This window comes from Muntiacus reevesi, chromosome 4 (assembly GCF_963930625.1).
Source record: "Muntiacus reevesi chromosome 4, mMunRee1.1, whole genome shotgun sequence".
Lineage (NCBI taxonomy): Eukaryota > Metazoa > Chordata > Mammalia > Artiodactyla > Cervidae > Muntiacus > Muntiacus reevesi.
In genome coordinates, this window is record NC_089252.1 from 51,221,986 (window position 1) to 51,235,738 (window position 13,753).

Consider the following 13,753-nt stretch of genomic DNA (forward strand, 5'->3'; position numbering starts at 1 on the left):
GCATTAATTTTATATTGTGGGGAAATAATGCAGAATATAACTTTTCCCCTTATGAATTTGAGTGGTTCATTATTCATGTGTTTTAACTTTAGAGCTGTACCCTTTCTGGAGGGAGACATCATGGACCTGTTGAAGCCCTGAAGCAAATGTTATTTAATCTTCAGGCAGTTCAAGAAAGTTTCAATCAGAATAAAACTGCAGAGCCAAAAGGAGAAATTAAACAAGTAAGCATAAACTTAATTTATGAATTGAAATCTATGAATGCAAATTGAGATCTGTGAAGGATACGATTTCCTCCTAGATCTTTTTGTAGCTTTTCCCTCTAGTTTTATGTTAATAAGCATGGTATATAATGAACAAACATTTAGAGGCATACTTTAGGACTGTTGCAAAATAAAGTTATATTTTTAGAATTAAAAGTATATATATAAGCTTTACTGAAAATTATTTACTAGATTTATTTCCTTGGGAATACAGACAATATTTTTTAATGTGTTCTTATTAATCACATATTAAATAACATTTAAGTTTGTAATTACATAATATTTTCACTATTTCATTATATTTGGTGTTTTGAATAATAGATCTCAGAAGATGATCTCTCTAAATTACAGTTGAAGGAAAGTATGGCTCCTATTACTAGGTCACTTCAAAAGTAAGTGTTCTCTGTTAATTTCTGAGTATGTTATGAATACAAATCTGTTTTAGTCATTGCTTTGATTGAAATCAGAAGGTTATAGGATGGACTTAAGTAGCTCTAAGAAGGAAGAAATGTACTAGGTATATTTAAGCTTCCTGGAGCATGTTGTTTAACCCTCAGACTTTTCTCTTAATCGTTTGCTATTTTCTATTTAAAATATTCTTAGGGCTCAATGAGATAACTGTGGACACTTAAAATATAATAGCTGTGAATGGCCTGGAGAAATTTTCCTTTTCCCTTCTGAGTAATATCAACAATTTGAGAGAGCAATGGTGTGGATATTCTGGAAGGACAACTTGTGCTTGAGATGTGTTGTCCTGTGTTCTCTCTAGAGGAGGTAAATAACTGTATCATTGTTTGATGTATCTCCACAGAAATCTAAAGTGAATATAATGCCCTGGATGTAAAGATAGGTCCAAATGCCCTAAGGTGTTAATCTACTTATTTTCTTAGTTCCATTATCTTAAAAGTTGGAAAGAATGCAATTCTTTCCTGTAGTCATGATATTGATGGAAGAGAAGGTTAAATTTTAGGGATTTGGTTGTGTGAATATGAAGTGCCCTCAAAAGATGGAATATGCAGTTTAGTTAACGCTAAGATTAAAATTTTTTTACTTTGTAACATTATTTTGCTTGGCTGTAAGTGGGCTAGACAAATACTGACTACCGTTTGTCCTTTCAGAATTGCTTAGGATTCTCTTATGTAAGGAAGCAGTGGAAAAGTGAAACCCTAGACTTATAAATTTATCATTGTCATGAGAAAGATATGTATATCATTTTTGTTTTCATACTTTAAAAAATATATATGAATTTCTGCCGCTATTCTAGGTAGAAATAATGCCTCTTTTTTTGTTGCTTGCCATAGTCTTGGCTATAATGTTTCATATCTAATAGGGTTCAGTGAGTAGTGATACTAATACTACTAACCTTTATTGAACATTTACCAAGTATCAGTATTCTTAGTGCTTTGTATGTCATTCATGTGATTTTTACAACCCCATGAGGTAAGTACTATTATTTGCTTCTAATACAGATCAAGTAATAAAGTAACTTGCTCAAGGCTGCCTGGCTAGTAAAACAGCACTGGAAAAAAAAAAAAAGCACTGGAATTCAAACCAGACAGATTCTACAGTTTGTGTTCCTAATACTATTCTCATTAATGGTAGTGGTACATTATCCTTTTAGTCTCTGTGCAGTACCTCAATTGATTATCTTGGATAAAGACCTCGTTCTGCTTTAAAATTTAAAGTAGATGACCTCAAGCTTTCCACAGTTCTTAAAAACATTGATATTGAACTTGTGTCACAAGACTTGTGTATTTCCTGAGTTAAAGTACATAGCCCAGAAGATGTTTTTCTTGGTGGAAATGAACTCTGAACCATAGGTAGTTAACCACAAAAATTGATACTGATTGTACAGTTGCTTTTACCATTTTCTGTATTTTTTTTTTATAGTAGTAACTTTTTTCTAGCTTAGACCATCAGTAATCTTGTCTACAGAATGCCAGTTTTAGAGAGTAAGAGTCCAGTTTTGTTAGATGGGTCTTAGCTGTTGATTCTTTTGGATTAGCTGAAGCAACCTTAATTTGGCTTTTATTTTACATTTATCAGTAAGGCATTTGTAGTATTGTGAAGTAAGGAAACTTAAGATTAATTCAGTCTCAGAATTTCTCTTACAAGACTGCAAAGTATCTGTTTAGGATTATGGTCATCTTTTCATACTTTAAAGGAACCCAACTTTTGCAGAAGTTATAGGTTGTATTTTAGGAGCTTTAGTTACTTTTCTAGGGTAACTGGATTTTCTCACAGTTTGGATTGCTAACCAGTTCATTAAATTATCTTTCATTAGCTTTAGGAAACTGCAGGATCTTGGTATGGGTTCTGTTTACTCCCCTGGACACTCAGTTTTCTTAGGTTCTCCTATTAGAAATAATAGAAAAAGATTCATTGGACCTGAAGTATAAATGGCTGATACAGCTTAAGATGTTATTTTTTCCAGAAAGATTTTTCTTTTAGCAGGAATCAAAGTTATATTTGTTTTGTATCCCTATAATACTTAGTTTTGTTTTATGTATTTACATATTAAAGTTATCATCTTTAAGCAAATGAAAGAATTGGTTTTTGAGCCAGTACCTTTGCTAGGATCTTTTATTATGTCATACAAGCTTAGGATGGTTGTAAAAAATGAGCAACTGCATATTGTTCACATACTATAAAGGTGAACAATGGTGGATGATTGCAGAATTATCAGTCCTCCAAAAATAATTTGGTTTTGGCCTCAGGACATGTAATTTTATATATTAATTGGAGATGAATGTGTAAGAATTCTCAATAATAAAGGTCATGCTGTGAAGACCATGCTTAATGATAGCTGGAAAATTGTCTTGTTTCTCAGATCTCCTTTCCTGCTCAGTTTTCTGGTGTTCATTCTACACTAGGGATAGACAGAATTAGCTCTCAGACTTGCAAAACATGACCCTAAAGCAAAGATTTTTCTTTATTCTAATGTGCCTGTATGTTACTTAGATCTAGAAAATAGTAGGCAGTTTGTCCAGAAAAGCCTTTTGTTCAGTTCTTGCGGAGTACTAGGCTGAATATTGGTCAGTAAACATAGTCTTTAAGAGAACAGCCAATATAGTAGTATTAATAGAAACGTAAATGCAAGATATCAATAAGTAAATTAAAATATAGCTGAACTGTCATCATATAATCAGTGTTACTGAGTTTCTGGGGATTGATTTGTATGTATTTGAATGGTTATTGGTAGATGCATTGTCAAAATAAGAAACGAGTTTTTAAATTTCAGTTTTTAAGGTGAATGATTACCCAGTGTTGTAATATAATCCTTAAGTTGATCTTTTCCCCATTAATGTGCTTTTTCACTTTTTGACAGAAGAAAATCAAGGAAATTTTCCTTCTGCAGTTTTATCCTTCCCTTCTCCCTTACTTACCTTTGAAATACCAGTCACTTTTGATAGTCTCTTTTCTAAGCTTTATTCTCAAAAGAGTTAGATGAAAGAAACTGCCAACTGATTGTGTAACTGAGATAGAACCACTAAAGTTTTCATATTTCTACTTAGCTTTTTTATTCCTTTCCTTTATTACCCACCCCCCCCACCTGACATTGTGTTTTAAAGGTGTAAAATATACTACATGGGATTAGAAAGGAAACCAGTTACAGTGAATTAATTATGAAAATATTTAAATACATTTCTGAATAGTAATAATATATGCTTCTCTTTATTGCATTTAAAATAAGACAATACATTTAAAATACAGGTAAGTTAAAACTCATTTTGTAAAAAACGTGTATTATTGTGAAAGCCTTTTGCTTAACTTGAATAAAAGCATTAACCATTTGTGTGGTCTTTTACTTAACCTTTCACATGTTGATCAGCAAACAGTTAGAGCATATTGGAAGACATTGATGTCTGGGTCACCACTGAGACTTCTCTGTTTGGTGACTGAACAACTAGACTTAAAATTTTCTATTAGTTACCTAGTTATGTCATATGAACTTTTAGACTGAGACAGAAAGAATGAGAGTAACTGTGTTACAGCAGTGAATTTAATAACTTGTAATTTTGTAACTATTATATAAACTTGTAATTTTGGAATTGTCATGAGTATAGAACATACCTGCAATGACTTAGGTGACATGAAAATATCTCTGACTTCTGTGGCATATGAGATCACTTTGGTCTGTTGTTTACATTCATAATGGAAGGAAATGCTAATTTAGAGATAGCATTTAGTGAAAATAAAGATGATTTTTTTTCCCCATCCCATTGTATAGATCCTTCAAATCTAAAGAATCTGTGGTCCTCCAATTTGTAAACAGTGAGATCGAATTCTAGCCTCTTGTTTTTCTGTATCTTGAATCACAGCCTGAAAAGAAAATGGAAGATAAGCCCCAAGTATTATATTTACAGATTGTATTCTTCCTCATAAATGTGTGTCTAGGAAGAAGAAAATTCTTTAAGTAGAGATTATTATAGGATGTAGAAATAATAATGTCTAGTTTTACCTCTAATTGCTTAGTAATCCTGGATGAGTTATTGCCATTTAGTTAATGAAGATGACAGTCTCAAAAATTAACAGAAGCTGTTGAATGGGTGCCAGAATTCAGATTCTTACTACATTTGAGTGTCTAAGAAGTAGAGTATGGGGAAATAGATATGATGTAATATAGTAATTAACACTACTAGTTTCCTCATCTTCTTACTCTTAGTAAAGTGGAGGATATATTTTATTTATTATACATCATTGTAATTTCTCACTAATTTCTCACCTTAGAGATTACTGCACATCATAAATGTTATATTATTTCTGTTTTTCTTAGTCTCTTGTTTACCAGAGACATATTTTTGGATGGTTGAGTAACATTTTCTGAGTGATCCTCAAGGATCTGAAAGGTAGGGGAGAGGGAAAGCTGGAAGAATACTTTCAGAGGAAGACTGCAAAGTTAAGGGTCCCTGTCTTCTTGGTTTGTCTGAGGAATGATTGGGAAGACCAGGTTGCTGGTATAATACTACATTATTCAATGTAATTGTCATTTGTTTTCCCCATGCTCAATAAAAATGAGTTTTCCTCAAATGTAACTGATTCTTTAGTGCTATTTTTAAAATTTTAGCTGCTTTGTATATGCTAAAAATGAATTATGTCCTTTATCTTAAATGATATACTTAGTATATCAGAAGGCATCATCTCACTCTGAAAATCACATGGAAAAGATGTTTTAAGTGTGATACAAATGATACCTGTTACTGTTTTTTATTAGGCTACTTGGTACACTTAAAAAGGAAAATCTTTAAATGTCAAACATAAGTTTTTATCTGTTTATAGAATTTTAGATGAATTATTTTAGCCCTGAGTTATTCAGATTGCAAGGTTTCATAAAGAAAAATTTTCATAGTTTTGATGCTAAACATATACCATAAGTTTATCTCTTACACTGATTTTGAAGTTAATAAACAATGTAATGACCGTTTCTTACTGTCTGCATTACCTATTCATTCCTTGATGTTGGTTGATAATGTGTTTTATACTTTTTAATGAAGGGCTTTGCACCATTTATCTCGCCTGAGAGACCTGGTTGATGATACCAGTGGGAAACAGTCACCGAAAATATGAAGAGGAAAATAAAAGTTTAACCAATAAATAGTCACCACAGAACAAAATGTATTTTTTTCATATTGCTTAAACTGACAAAGTTAACTATAAGCCATACGTTATTCTGTGATTGGTTCAAGTATTACACATGTTTTTTAAAAACCAGACTTGAATACGTCCATATATTTTTTGTGTGGCCTCTCCTCATGTTGTGCCAAAATACCAGAGGTGAATTGGGAGGACCCATATTCCTAGTCTGACTTTGGTCTTTAGGCTATCATATGTCTAATAGTTAAAGATGAATGTTTTCTGTTCTTGAAGGTAACATAGACTTAAACCTTCTTCAGCATCCTCATGATTTTATCATCTGGTTCTGGATCATTTAGAAGCTTTTCCTGGTTTCTATCCAAAATCTCTTAATTAAATAGGCTCATAACGTTAGCATCCAACATAAGGAGCTTAAGGAATATCAAAATTGTTGATGTATCTTATCCATATGGAAGTATGTTACTTTCAGGTCTCATAAAGCAAACATTTAAGAATATGTTGTATTTGTAAATAACATTAATTGATGGAGTGCTAAAAGGAATGTTTTATATTGTGAATTCCAGGAAAACCTCATTTAATTAATGCTTTGATTTTATGTGAGATAATTTGACAGTACTTAACAGTTTTTAAAACACTTTGCAGGGGATATTTAAGAATTTAATATTTTGATATTTCTTAGATTTAAATTTTAAGGTTAGCTCAAACTAGTAAAAGCTGTATTTCACCAATTGCTTTATGAAATTTCATAACTGAAATGAATATCAAAAATCAGTTAACTATATTAAAGCTATTTTGTAAATGCTGAACTTTTATTTAAAGCAATCTATAGTCTTGAAGATTTGTCACTATGTAGAACTAAACAAAGCTCTCTAATTTTGCAACTTCTGCCAAGTGAGCTTCTGATGAGCAGGAAGTACGTTTACTAACAAAGAAGAAATAAGTCAAGATGTGGTGAAGTATATTAAAAAAGCCTGATGAAATTAAAGAGTACGTTTGTATGTATACAAATTAACACTACGCAAATTTTGGAGCATTTTTTGCTAGTACCTTTACTGTCAAGAATTTCTAAACACATTGGGTCAAAGAATTCCTGCCCCCCCACCACCTCAATTTAAAACACAATATAAGACCTTTGTTAAAGAAATTACATGTCAAAGACTGTAGAGTGAATCCTGTGTTTTTCCCCTTGCCGAGTGAATCAGTCACTACTGTTCTTTTTGCCCAGTGTGAGAGTCACTTGCTAGTAAGTTTGTTTTATTTACTCTGGATGTGTTTTTGCCACCGACATACATTCAATTTTCTGATTACGGTCTTCTGCTTCACAGCAACTAGTTTGCATACAATGAAACAAGACATTACTTTGATGATTGTAATGTGGTTGGCTGTTAAGTGTGAATGGATTGATTTTAAGTTGGATGAATTAAACTTTTTAAGTGGATGAATTAATGGATCTGAGTTGAGCATGTTTCAGTGAAATCTAGGATTTGATGAATTCTAAAGGCACAGCAGATACAAGATAATTATGTATTACATGTTGATCAGACATGATATATTTAATGTACATAGACGGAATCTGCAAAGGGACTATGCTTAATGACTCTCTGTAACATTGATTTGGTTAGTGCTTCATTTGCAAAAACATATCTCCCAATACTAAATAAGATAATCTTGTTCTAGAATTTTAACTAATATTTTAAGAAACTTGATGATACCTATCCCAAAATTTTTTGTATTAAATAAGGAAGTTTTAAGTTTTTTAGCAAAAAGAAAACTTTTAATGATTAATTGTAACCTTTAAAAAATGTCAGTGATTCAGTAAGAAAAGTGTAAATGATAAATGTTCAATAAATTATTTAAGGAATTGAATATTTTAGCATTTTTTTGAAATTTCCAAAGGAAAAAAGGAGACATCAGTATTGAGACAACTGAGTTGGGAATTTAAGGCAATTAGATTTTAAAAATAGCATTGTGAATATAAGGCTTTATCAACCCTTTTCTCTCTTTTAGGTATATTGAAAAATATTGAATAGGAAAAGTGATAAAACTTTAATGACATTTTGTTGTAGGAAGGGGGACCCCTTCCAGGGCCCAAAACTGGGCTCTTGTCTAACACTCAGAAGGATTGTCTGAGGAGACACATGCTGACAAAGCAAGAGATTTTATTGGGAAAGTGCACCCAGTTGGAGAGCAGGAGGGTAAGGGAACCCAGGAGAACTGCTCTGCCGTGTGGCTTGCAGTCTTGGGTTTTATGGTGATGGGATTAGTTTCCGGGTAGTCTTTGGCCAATCATTCTAATTCAGAGTCTTTCCTGGTGGCGCACGCATCGCTCAGCCACGATGGATGCTAGCGAGAGGGATTCTGAGAAGTGGACGGACAGGCAGTGTCTCCTCTCGACCTTTCCCGAACTCTTCTGGCTGGTGGTGGCTTACTAGTTCCGTATTCCTTATCAGAATCTCCTGTCATAAAACAACTCATGCAAATGGTTACTATGGTGCCTGGCCAGGGTGGGCGGTTTCAATCAGTGTGCTTCCCCTAACATTTTCAAGTTTTTAATTGAGTTAAGAAAAAATTGAACAAACCTAATGACAAAAGTTATTTGAGATCCAGGGATAAAATTGTGATGAATATGTGAAGACTTGAACTTAACTACATTTTCTTTATTATCAGTAGGAACTCGTCAGTTTTTTCTGGGATAATTCACTTCAGATTCATAGATTTCTGACCACATTGAGGAACTCCGTGTTGGGTTCATTTGGGTTATGTGTTTCTCTAGTTTTGTCATTTCTTGTTGAAATTTATAAATGTGGGTTTTGGGTATTTTGTATATTTAATGTTTGGGATAATGTTAAATCATAAATGTAAATCATATGTAGTTATACCAAAATGTTGCCTGAAGATAAGTCATGGCAAGATTTTCTTCCCCTGATGTTTTGCATATGTGGAATCACTCATAGTTTTGATTTTATGTTTCCTCTCTTTCTGTCCTGCTTTTCACAATGTCTCAAAATCTCTGGTAGAAGTGCTGTCAGAAGTAAACTTCTCGAGGGGGTGGGCTGAATTGGGGGGTTGGGATTGACCTATGTAATACCCTGTGCTGTGCTTAGTCATGTCTCACTCTCTGCGGCTCCATGGACTAGCCCGCCAAGCTTCTCTGTCCGTGGGGATTCTCCAGATAAGAATATTGGATGGGTTGCCATGCCCTCCTCCAGGGGATCTTCCCAATCCAGGGATCGAACCCAGGTCTCCCACACTGTAGGTGGATTCAGTACCTTTGGAGCCACCAGGGAAACCCAGGAATAATGGAGTGGGTAGTCTATCCCGTCTTCAAGGGATCTTCTGACCCAGGAATGGAATGGGCGTCTCCTGCATTGCAGGCAGATTCCTTCCCGGCTGAGCTACCAGGCAAGCCCATATGATACACTCCAATGTATACAGTAGGTGACTAATGAGAACCTAGTACAGCACAGGGAAACCACTCGGAGTTCTGTGTTGACCTCAATGGGAAGGGGATCCAAAAAAGGGTGTGTGTACAGTAGGTTCACTTTGTTCAGAAGCATCGTACACAACATTGTAAAGCAACTGTTTCCTAATAAAAATAATTAAAAATAAGTGGCTAAAAGGCAAGTAGCATGAAAGGGAGCAAAACTGATGTATGGCTAAGATCTGTTTTACAAAAACCTAACTTTTTATCTTTCCAGTTTATTCTACATTGTCCTTACTATAGACCAGACCTGACCAACTCTCAGTGTAGCAGCCTCTTTACTGAGACTAGTCCATTTGCCTCCTAATACTTGTTTCAACCTTAACCATTCTTCCCCTCATTTTTGGCTCAAAGATATCCTGACGAGTCTTTGCAAGACACTGTTATGCACACTACTACTGAAATCTTACTGGTTTATTTCAGCATGTTTGCTGTAGCTAAATTGCTTTACTCAGATTCTCCCAAACTTCATAAGTATGTTTTCATTTTCACCTTTGTACATATTGTTTCCCATACTTGAAATACTGTGCAATTTCTTTAAAGCTCTGACCGAGTTTTATCATTTATTCCCCAAACACTTTAACCTTCCAAACTCTGCTCTCCTTTATCTTTCCCCATCACGTGTTTAACTGTTAGTGTTGGATGTACCTCTTGTAGCAGAGTTTGTATCCCAGGGGAGAAAATGTCTTAAAAAATAGATTGATTTTGTTTTGTCTCCTTGATAGTGTCTCTTATGTAGTGATGTAATAACCAGAGACATGTTAATCAGTTATTTTAAGCCAGGTTTCCCGTGTAAGATTGTTAATTCATGGTAGAAACCACATCCTTTATGTGATGTCCTACAAATCCTTTTTAAAATGAGGTAAATTAAACCTGTTTTGGAAGAGGTTTCTTTTTTGATACTGCAGTTTATCAGACAAGGTTAACATTTAGGTATTTTGGGTGACTTGGCTGTAAGCTTTCTAACGTATTGAGCCTTCAAGACTTTTATGGTTTTTGGGTTTTTCTATATTCTGCATTTCATCAGGTACATGACCTATGTTACAGATCTGTTCCCCAGACTAAGTCTAGGGAAGCTTTCAGTGCCTGGTTTTAATTTTGTTGCTTCTGTGAGCCCGGCTAGATGGGAACCTGTCAGTCTGGGTCCAGTTTAGAAACAAACCACCCAGTGATTTTAAATAGGAGCAACTCAATATACAAAAGTTTTAAACTAGTCAGACTCACCAGAGTTCAGTGTTTGCAGCAGCAGATGAAGCGGCGTTGCCCTGGACCTGGCTGGCTGCCTGCCTCCCAGGTTCCACAGAGCGGGGCAAGAAGTTCTGAATTATGACAAAATAGGAGAAGTCTGTCTGGTACCGCAGAGCTAAGGGAGCGGACTCAAGGAGGGACAAGCCTGTAAAGACAAGCAAGGACTCAAGGACAAGGGATCTCAGATGGGAGTCAGACCTTATTGAAGGGGTAGTTGCAGCCCACTGGAAGGCAGAGAAGTTTACAGGCTTGCCCAGACCAGAGTCGGTTTGCAGTCACTGGGCAAGCAGGAAGCCAGCCTCCAGGGTTCAGGGGAGCTGTGTCTAGTGACCAGGTGTGGGCCTGGAGAGGGAGTGAGGGAGCCTCCGCATGCTGGACCTTGCTGGCTGGATGCCAGGAGCAAAGGAGGTTTGTACTGGGGAGGTTGAAAGAAGGTGATCACCCTTCTGGGCCAGGTCTGTGTGACGTTGCCAGGGAAACTACATTCTGGGCCGGTGACTGGGCCCGAGAACCACTGGGTTTCTTCATATCCGTCGTGGGAACTGATGCCGGAGCTGCCGGAAAACCGCAAGTGAGCCCCTTCAGGGTGAACTTGGAGCTGAGAGACTATGAATTGATGACTGGCTCAGAAACTTGTCAGGTTCTTGAAAGGTTTTGGTGGGAAAAAGCATCACAAAGGGAAATTAAAAATTGTTTCACCTGTCCACCTCTGACATCCTGTTTTGCAATGTAGCCTGTCCAAACCAAGAACCTGGCATAAAGGTAAAATAACAAAAATGGCAGCCCAATAAGAAACCTTGGGTCAATACTTTCAAAGCCTAATAAATTTGATAATTTTATAGAAGAAATTCTGAACCAGAAATCTGGGACTGTTATAAACATTCTGGAATTATACAAGTGAAGATCAGAATTTTAGAGGAGTAGATTGCGTTTAATTGTTTTTCATCATGGTAGTGCCATAGGTTTTATATGAGTGTTTCTGGAAATTGAGCATTTCTTGCAATTGGAATGCTTTGCATTGTAGTATATTGCTTAAATTAAGCCATGATTTGTTTTTCTGTGTCTTCCACATATTACCCTTATTTAATTTTGCCTTTCAAGGCAATCTCATACACATTTTGGTCTTCTTAAAATACTGAAACCAACAAAAATAATGCTACTTCCATCTTTCAGGCTGTTTTTAATTTCTAAGTGCTTTGGACACAATTTTATGTTCATAATTGCCTCACTTGTAATAATGCCATCTAGCTTTCCTTTTATTGTTTAAATGTCCAAATTGATCCAGAGCCCTACCTAACAGCAAGACGCTAGAGTATGCATTTATTTTGCATATTGATAGGAGGATTGACATATTAGTTTTAGGTGTCTGACAATGATTGAACGTTTATGTGTAAGTCTAGTTAATATCCATCCATTTTAATTTTTTCTTACTGCCACCCATAGCTGATTTTTTCCAGCTTTGTTGAGGTATAATTGGCAAATTGTAAAGATACTTAAAGTGTATGTTGTGTATACACATTGTGAAAAGATTCTCCCATCTTATTAATATATTCATCACCAATTACTATCTTTTTTTGGACAGTTAGTTTTTTTAAAATGTGGCATCAGATGTCCAAGATGCATAGAATAGGTGCATGAAAAATCTACGTATGATTCTTCGATGATTTATTCCATTCAGCTATTATGCATTTGACTTCCCTGGTGGGTCAGACGCTAATGTGCCTACAATGCAGGAGACCCAGGTTCAATCCCTGGGTCGGGAAGATCCTCTGGAGAAGAAAATGAATGGCAACCCACTCCGGTACCCTTGCCTGGAAAATTCCATGGATAGAGGAGCGTGGTAGGCTTCAGTCCATGGGGTCACAAAGAGTCGGGCATGACTGAGCAACTTCACTTTCACTTTTCAGCATGCATTTGGGTCTTTGTGGAGGTGGGAAGGAGAGGAGAGGGTAGGGGTAGGAGAGATGATGGCAAATAAGGTATGACTTATCACGAGGAACTCAATGGAAATATGTAGACAGATACATTACCACCAGGTAAGTATTGTTTCAGAGAAATGAAGATGGAGCAATAGCTATTAAGGCACAGGTGATGGAAAGTTACGACCAACCTAGACAGAATATTAAAAAGCAGAGACATTACTTTGCCAACAAAGGTCCGTCTAGTCAAGGCTATGGTTTTTCCAGTGGTCATGTATAGATGTGAGAGTTGGACCATAAAGAAAGCTGAGCGCTGAAAAATTGATGCTTTTGAACTGTGGTGTTGGAAAAGACTCTTGAGAGTCCCTTGGACTGCAAGGAGATCCAACCAGTCCATCCTAAAGGAGATCAGTCCTGGGTATTCATTGGAAGGACTGATGCTGAAGCTGAAACTCCAATACTTTGGCAACCTGATGTGAAGAGCTGGCTCATTTGAAAAGACCCTGGTGCTGGGAAAGATTGAGGGCAGGAGGAGAAGGGGACAACTGAGGATGAGATGGTTGGATGGCATCATTGACTCTATGGACATGAGTTTGGGTGGACTCCGGGAGTTGGTGATGGACAGGGAGGCTTGGTGTGCTGTGTGGTTCATGGGGTCGCAAAGAGTCAGACACGATTGTGACTGAACTGAACTGATGGAGCAGCTAAGTGGCCGGAAGAATCAGGAACAAGGTCATTTAGGAGAGGTTGCTTGAATTGATTTCCAAGATGAACAAGTTTACCATCAAAGAAATTAGACTGAAGGATGTTTAGACAGAGTAAGACATTCAAAGGTCTTCCTTGGTGGCTCAGTGGTAAAGAATCTGCCTGCCAATGCAGGGGATGCAAGTTCAATCCCTGGGTTGGGAGATCCCCTGTAAGTGGCAGCCCACTCCAATATTCTTGCCTGGGAAGTCCCATGGACAGAGGAGCCTGGCAGGCTACAGTCCACGGGGTTGAAAAAGAGCTGGGCATAATGACTAAACGGCAACAGCAACAAGACGTGCAAAGGCTTGAGTTGTTAAAAAGGCCTGATGCAAAATTTTTTATTGACTTGGGTACGCTGTGTGTCATAGTGGAGGAAACCTGTGCTTCAATAGGAGGCAGATGTGTTTTATGATTCTACCACTTATTAACTCTTGTGAATTGACCTTGCCTGAGGCTTCATTTAAAGTTTCCCTTTCATTCCCCCCTCACCCTCGGCCCCC

The 13,753-nt window shown here is 36.4% G+C and overlaps 1 protein-coding gene across 3 annotated transcripts in view; it reads left to right on the top strand.

Annotated features, from left to right (window-relative positions):
• Positions 1–13,753, top strand: part of C4H18orf54 (chromosome 4 C18orf54 homolog) — a 308,334-nt gene that overhangs the window by 14,501 nt on the left and 280,080 nt on the right. Inside the window, exons 7-9 of one of the 3 annotated variants that reach the window (XR_010662920.1) lie at positions 93–224; positions 585–655; positions 867–2,356. Coding sequence is in view for 2 of the 3 variants with exons in the window: in XM_065932761.1 (XP_065788833.1) it covers positions 93–224; positions 585–655; positions 5,759–5,831 (276 nt within the window). In the remaining variant the exon portion in view is untranslated. The other 2 variants (XM_065932762.1, XM_065932761.1) reach the window with 2 other exon arrangements.